This window comes from Aedes aegypti, chromosome 3 (assembly GCF_002204515.2).
Source record: "Aedes aegypti strain LVP_AGWG chromosome 3, AaegL5.0 Primary Assembly, whole genome shotgun sequence".
Classification (NCBI taxonomy): domain Eukaryota; kingdom Metazoa; phylum Arthropoda; class Insecta; order Diptera; family Culicidae; genus Aedes; species Aedes aegypti.
This window is the reverse complement of record NC_035109.1, coordinates 226,914,544-226,922,006: the sequence shown is the minus strand read 5'-3', so window position 1 is coordinate 226,922,006 and position 7,463 is coordinate 226,914,544. Positions and strand designations below refer to the sequence as shown.

The 7,463-nt window shown below is 36.5% G+C and overlaps 1 protein-coding gene across 1 annotated transcript; it reads right to left on the bottom strand.

The window, feature by feature from the left end:
- Positions 1–5,261: 5,261 nt before the first annotated feature.
- LOC5572994 (selenium-binding protein 1-B) lies at positions 5,262–7,170 on the bottom strand. Its single transcript, XM_001654272.2, has 4 exons — positions 7,064–7,170; positions 6,847–7,010; positions 5,563–6,782; positions 5,262–5,480 (listed from the first exon to the last, which is right to left on the bottom strand). The coding sequence occupies exons 1-4, from the start codon at positions 7,074–7,076 to the stop codon at positions 5,432–5,434; spliced, it is 1,446 nt and encodes a 481-aa protein (XP_001654322.2). The 5' UTR covers positions 7,077–7,170; the 3' UTR covers positions 5,262–5,431.
- Positions 7,171–7,463: the final 293 nt, after the last annotated feature.

Sequence of the window (7,463 nt, the reverse complement as noted above, 5' to 3'; positions counted from 1 at the left end):
CCTACAGGGATCTCTCCAGAAATTCTTCTAGAGATTTCTCAAACGATGCTTAGAAGAATATTCCTAGAATTTGCTCCAAGTAATTTCCTCTGGTATTACTTTGATTTGTTTTTTTTCTTAAGACTATCCTAGAATTTCTTCCCTATATTTTTTTTTACTAATCCTTTAATCAAATCTGGCAGTTGTTACTCTAGGAGATCTTCCAAAGATTTCTGCAGAATTTTTTTAGCGGAAACCCAAAAAGGTTTAATCCATTGTTTGGAAAAATAGCTCAAGAGTTTTGTTTTTTTTTTTTCAAGAAACCTTGCATGAATTCCTCTGCCTGTTCATGCAGATTTCTTCAAGAGTTCATCCACGTTTCCCAGAAAACAAAAATCATTGAGGGGTTTTTCTAACAAATCTCTTTTTTTTCTTTAGGATTTTTTCCAGCATACAAACATATCAATGCGGCCTTCAAAAGTTTATTTAATCTTTTTCACCAGTTTACACTACAGTAATTTTTCCAATAATTCCTCAGATCATTCCTATGCAAATTTGTATAGATTCTGTCCAATGATTTTTGGAAAAAAAATTGCTGAAAGTATTGTGGAATGTTTCAGTCATTTCAGAGATCCTTATTCATTAAGGGTGACTTTAAAACTTACACAAGTTTTATCGAAGGTTACTAGAATTAAAAAAAAATATCTCCTGGATTATTTTTTCAGAAAAATTTCCTCGGTCTTTCCCTGGAGACATTCTTAAAAGAATTCCTTTAAAAAAAAAATCAAGGTTTACTTGAGAAAATTTCAAAGAATTTCTGGAGAAATTTCTGTAGAAACCTCAGATGGAATCTTTGAAACAATTTTTGGAGGAAAACCCAAGTTGAAATCATAAAAGACAATTTCAACGGAAATCTCCAGAAATTTGTTAGGAAGTTATTGATTGAATTTAAGAAGACGTTTTGGGCGGCAATCTTGGAGAATGTCCCAGTGCAATCGATGGATGAATCACTGAATAAAATCTTGGTGTAATTAAGACTTTCTTGAAAAAAATCTCAAAGAATTTTTGAAAGATTTTAGATGATTTTTGAAATAATCTTTGAAGAAATTATTTCCAGTGGTTTTCCTTGGAGAAATCCTGCTTAAATTTTTGAGGTATCCTGAACAAAACTCATGGACAAATTCCTTGCGAGATAATCACTAAATGAAATCCTTTATAAATTTCCGGAGTAATATCTGAACATTTGGGCAAACACCTGAAAAAAATTCCGATGAAATTCTAAGAGAAAATCATAAAAAACGCATACTTGACGAAATGTCACGAGGAATTCTCAAAAAAAAAAAAAAAATCTTAGATTTCATAGATATGTCTGTTCTGATGCTATGAAGAATCAAACTTGGTATCCCGGTTCCTAATAGGTTTCGTTTTCTTGGTTTCTGTTTGGTTTATTTTCGGCCTCTTTTTAGTTCCTTTTAGGTATATTTTTGGTCTCTTTCCTCTGGCAAGAGGTTTCTAATTTCTTATTTTTAAGACACTCACTCACTACCAGCCCTGTAAAGACGAAAAGCTTCACTGTGCACAACGTATTTTCCAACGTTTGTCCTACCCATGGTTTCGAACGTGGACGCGCTTCTGCTTCATATACAAGTAATTCAGAACCGATTACATACTTGTTCAATTTATTCAGATATGATTCGCTTTACATCCAAATGATTCATGTCATGTGACACTTCATTTTTGAATGCATGCTCACTAGCGCCACCAAGCGGCAAAATCTCGAACTAAACTGTTCACTTTCCGGATGTCCTTGAACCCCTGAGCAACTTTGCCGAAGATCCGAACTTTCTATCTCTTATGGATCACAAGCTTGAACTAGTTTGAATTGCTCAATTTAACATGCTCACTAGCGCCACCTATCGGAAAAATCGCGAACTAAACTGTTTCCTTTCCGGATGTCCTTGAACCCCTGAGCAACTTTGCCGAAGACCCGAACTTTCTATCTCTTATGGATCACAAGCTAGAACTAGTTCAAAATGCTCAATTTTACATGCTCACTAGCGCCACCTAGCGGCAAAATCGCGAACTAAACTGTTCGCTTTCCGGATGTCCTTGATCCCCTGAAAAACTTTGCTGAAGATCGCTTCTTTGCAAGTCGTTAGGATCTCGAGATATAGCAATGTGAATTAACCTGTTTTGAGGTGATGCTAAACTTTTCAGGGTGATTCAATATTCAGCTGAGTGTTGCAATACTTATTTTAGTGAGTCCGTATTTATGACGGGTAGTGTATTTGGACACGTTTCGAATTTTGTTGAGACCTCCTTCATCAGATGTTGATCAACTGGATTTTACATGTGTAATTTCTAAAAGAACATAAATTTTTGAATAGACACGAGATGGAAAACATCACACCTGAATATTATATTTTATTTGGGCTATAATCATTATCAGTATAATCTCCTGTAGTAATAAAGAGCACACAAAACAACAACTTTTCAGCAGCTTTGCGTGAATATAGAAATAAAAGTGAGCAATTATTCGCCTGTACCGAATCATACTCTTCGATTCTTAATGATTGTATTTTTAAATCAGTTTCAGACCTCCCAGGATTATGATTTTTGAGGCCCATATACCGTTTTGTCTCAAATTCCGAACATGACTCATATTACGAACATTCGATTTTACAATAAAATCTTCGAAATTTCTGCATAGTATGATCGTTTTTTTACAATTCAAGTCCTTCATATTGAAAGCATTGAAAATATTTAAAACCAATATTCGAAATGGCTCCATTGTTCAATATTTCATCAAATATTTATTTATTTGTTTTATTAGAAAGGCTTTGAACCGTAGCGTTCATTCACCTCTATTATTTTACAATTTCAAATTATATGTTACAATTTGATGCTCACCTTTACTCACGCTTCAAAAGAACTATTGAGCGTCCCGTCCGAACAAGACAGCAGTGGTAGAAAAGTTCTTATCACGAACCAGCTCACGAGTGTATACCAACGCATAACAACATGCCAAAAGATGTAGCAGCTCTGGAACGTTTACTCGCGAGTAACCAAGCAAGGTGTGATTAATTATGGTTTTGACAGACAAATTAACTGCATAACCATCAAATAGACAGTAAACTACTAGTTTGTAGTTAAAAACCCTTGGAAGCCATAAATCTCGAAGGGGAAGCAGCTTTTTTCCCCCAAAAGCACAATATGACTCTGAACAGATCCGAACACGTTCACAAATCACATTAACTTCGGGTACTCGGGAGCACGACAGATGCGAATAAACCAGCGCTTTGACGCTCGGGAGCGTCAATGTTCGCCGGCTTGATAATGCCTCGATCTACAAGTTCAAGTCTTCGGCAAAGTTGTTCAACAGGTCAAGGACATTTTGAAGGCAGACAGTTTGGTTCGCAATTTTGCCGCTATGTGGCGATAGTGAGCATGTAAAATTAAGCACTTCAAATTAGTTTCCACATGAGATAGAAAGATCGAGTCTTCGCAAAGTTATTCAGATGGTCAAGGACAACCAAAAAGCAAACAGTTTGGTTCGCAATTTTGCCAATCGGAGGTGCTAGTGAGCATGTAAAATTGAGCGTGCCAAACTAAATCTTTCTTGTGATCCACAAGAAATAGAAAGCTCGAATCGTCGGGAAAATTGTTCAGAGTGTTATGAACATCCTGATTAAAATTAGGCATTTCAGGCGATTTATATCTTCTAATCCAGATAATATAGAAAATTAAAGTGTTGAATATCTAAAGGTTTAAGTGAAGTGCAGTGAATTAGACCTGAAACTATTAAATATGAATGAATCTGACATGATTTGTTGAAAATTAAGTAGACCAATCCAGGATCTCTTGGATATGAGGTGAATCAGTTTAGAATTATTTGAACATGAAGTGAAACAGGCCTGAATCATTAGAAATTGAAGTGAATTAGTCCGAAACTATTTGGAAGACATACATTACTGGAAAATGCAGTTGAACAAAAATGAATAACATAAACTTAAGATGAATCAGACCTGAATTACTTGAATATGAAGTAAAAATGGTGTTTTTTTTACTGCCACAATAAAAAATCTACGAACTTCCAATAACAATAGTGTGCCTACTATCCCACCAAACTGAGTAGCAGTTGTAGCAGTATACGATAAAGAGTCTCTCATAATGTGCTGCATATTATGATAATAACAGAGAGCGATACATGACAGATTTCCTCAATTTTCTCAGGATTCAATCATGGAGTGAATCAGGCATGATTTATTTAATATGGAGAAAATCAAACCTGAATTACTTGATTATTAAGTGAATCAAACCTGAAACAAATGAATATAAAGAGGATCAGGCATTAATCACTAGGTTATAGCGTAAATCAACATGCTTAAAATGCTCACTAGCGCCACCTAGCGGTAAAATGGCTTTCCGAATGTCTTTGATCTGCTGAACAACTTTGCTGTAGACCGCACCATTATAAACTATCAGCATCTCGAGATATAGCATCATGAATGTTCCTGTTTTGATGTGATGCTAAACTTTTCAGGGTGATTCATTATTCAGTTGAATGTTGCAATACTTTTTCAAGCGAGTCCGTATTTATGACGGGTAGTGTATATGGAGGTTCAACCACGGCCTGTAAAAAATCTCACTCCATCGTTGACGTTTTAAAAGCTTCCATCACAAATATACTGAACTCGACTGCATGATAAAATTTGAAGATATTTTCCAATTCTTTTGAGAAAAGTTAGAAGAAAGCAACAGAAAATTAAACTATGTATACAAGGTGTGCTACAATGATCAATCCTCGTTTCTGTTAATAAAAGTGATATCCAGCAAGTTTATTTACATTTTTTCACTTCAGGACGCCTGGCAGCGATGAAATCTTGAGTTCTGAGATGAAAAATGAGAATCACTAAGAAAATAAATCAATTAAGTTACATACTCGCTTATACTGGACCCAAAATATATAGAACCGAAAAAAAATGATCTCTAATGGAGAATAGAGAATATCTAATAACTAAGAAAGCTGGTAGTTACAGTAATTATAATCAAAGTTCTGGAACTCTTCGAAAAATAAATGAAAATATTCCCATCACTTTGATTCATTTTTACATGGTTTTTATTTCCATCGATGAATCGAAATCGAGTAATGAAACATCGTCCCCCAAATAATTAACTTTATTTGCGTAGCATTACATCCCAAATGGAAAGCAGTTGCTTCTCAAAACTATCTTCGTGGAAGTAGTCATTTCGGCATGAATTCATATTAATAAACAGCATTATAAGATCCTTAGAATATTATTAGTATGATTATTTATTATTGCTTGAGTACAAGTTTGCTTTTTTCATTGACATGAACTAACACAAAAATTTTGCTTCGTAAGACAATTTTCAAAAGTGGAATGTAGTACCGAAATTAGTTTGAACTTCATGTAACGCTGACGAATAATTTTCATTCGTTCACAATCCAAATGTCGGAAGTGCAATCGCCACCGGGATATCTGAGGAGGGAGAAGTTAATTTAGTTTTTATGTAGCCATCAATCAAATTAATTACTCATGACCCTTCCAAGCACCCACTCACCTCATTTCGTGCGGTAGCGATGGACCGTATGGTTCATTGCCGAAATCGACCAAAAAGTTTTCGTTGATTTTCATGCCTCCGTTGACCGTGTCAATATCAATTTGTACGATTGTTCCTCCCGCTTTCACCATCTCTGGATAGAACTGTTTGTCCCACGGAGAGAACAGGCTTGACGACACATACAACCGTTTGCCATCCAATGACAGTTGCAACATTTGTGGCCCACCCAAAAGACGTCGACCCTTAATGAAAGCTGGATCAGGCTGTTCGGTAAGCTCCTTGTCTTCGATTACTTTTACTTTGGAATCTTTCACTATAGCACCACCAAGGAATACCTGTCCTGTTAGTTTTGGATTTGATCGGTCTGTAATGTCGTACTGTCGGACATCTCCATGTAACCAATTGCTGAAGTAGAGAAACCGATCGTCCAACGAAATGAGAATGTCAGTCATCATTCCATTGATGTACTGTCCGCTCCATCCTTCTACCTTCTTAGCTGGAACGTCAATCACTTTTTCAATTGAATACTTTTCAGAATCCTTATCTTTGAAAAACCTATATACATTGGCATATAATGCACATCCAACATATCCCTGGTTTTCTTTAGGGTTGTGCAAAAATCTTATCTCCAAGGGACATGTTCCTTCTTCATCCAGCTTAATGGTTTGGAACAATTCATGTTCATTCCATTTGTAGAAATTCAATCGACGACCATACTGAATAGAATCCAATGCATCGGAATCTTGGTAACCTCGTCGGAACATTTTTGGAGCACCCCATTCAGAGGCAACCATTACATTGAAATACGGTTGATACCAGTAATCATAACCACACATGGCTATCTTGTTCCCTTTGCTCCATGTCCCAACGAACTCGAAATCCTTATCGAATTCGATGAAATCGCCTTTCGCATTTCCTTCTGCGTCGCCCATAATTGAAATCATAATATTTCCATTTGGCAAACAGTGGGTGGTGTGAGGAGCGGTTACGTTAGCCTTCTTCAGTACATCACCTTCTATCACTTTTGCAAGCGAAGGAGCTTTGGGATCGGTTCCCACATCAACGATGAAGATTCGATCAGAGTTCAAACATGGTAGAATCATACGATCCCTTTTTGGCGCCTTGGACTTATCATCTACAAAATGACAACTTGAGCATGTATTCCATCCACTGTGATGCATCTCATTTCCCGTACTATTTGTATAGGTGCGATGGATGACCTAAATAAATAAAACGCTAATTTTTCGCTATATCTTATCATCATGAATAGCATGTATTGCTTACTTGACAATAGGTAGCACTCTCTGGATCAACATCCACAGTTGAAAGGTAGTCACCGTGAGGCTCTTCCAAATTCGGTTGTACTGTTACTACGTACATAATCTTTTCCCGAGGTCCATTTTCGACAGCATCCATTGGCGTGGCATAGCCTGGACCACAGTAGCATTCTGGAATATCAATATTTAGAATATCAGTGCCACGTAAAAATGTATGCACTTACTTGATTGATTCATTCTGATGATAGCCAAACAAAACAACAAGTATGATCGGTTTAAACTGAAAACGTATGAATCGATCGCGAAGCAGTGAGAGAATGAATGAGCGAATTGGTCGCAAGTCGGGTAAAGTAGTAGATTATACAGCTGTGTATTGGTCAAAGCAAACTCATACAAAGCAGATAGAAGCGTCGATAGCAGAATGTATAACATACATGCACGCAAGGTATCGACTTATCACGAATATGTCGAGGAAAGCAGCGAAGAAAAGAAGTAAGATATTGTAGGGTATGGTACCAAATTCGGCTGAACAAAAATATGTGCAGCAAAGTGATATGTATGGTTTCGCTTAGCTCCCTCGGTATTATCGTATTTTCTGATGTTGTGCGTTGTGATTTGAAGTGA

What these genes read in the sequence shown, in the direction of transcription:
- LOC5572994 (XM_001654272.2), bottom strand. An exon ending in AGAGTGCTACCTATTGTCAA is followed by an intron (nt 6,783 to 6,846) that starts GTAAGCAATACA and finishes TTATTTATTTAG; the next exon opens with GTCATCCATCGCACCTATAC. An exon ending in TCGCTACCGCACGAAATGAG is followed by an intron (nt 5,481 to 5,562) that starts GTGAGTGGGTGC and finishes CTCCCTCCTCAG; the next exon opens with ATATCCCGGTGGCGATTGCA.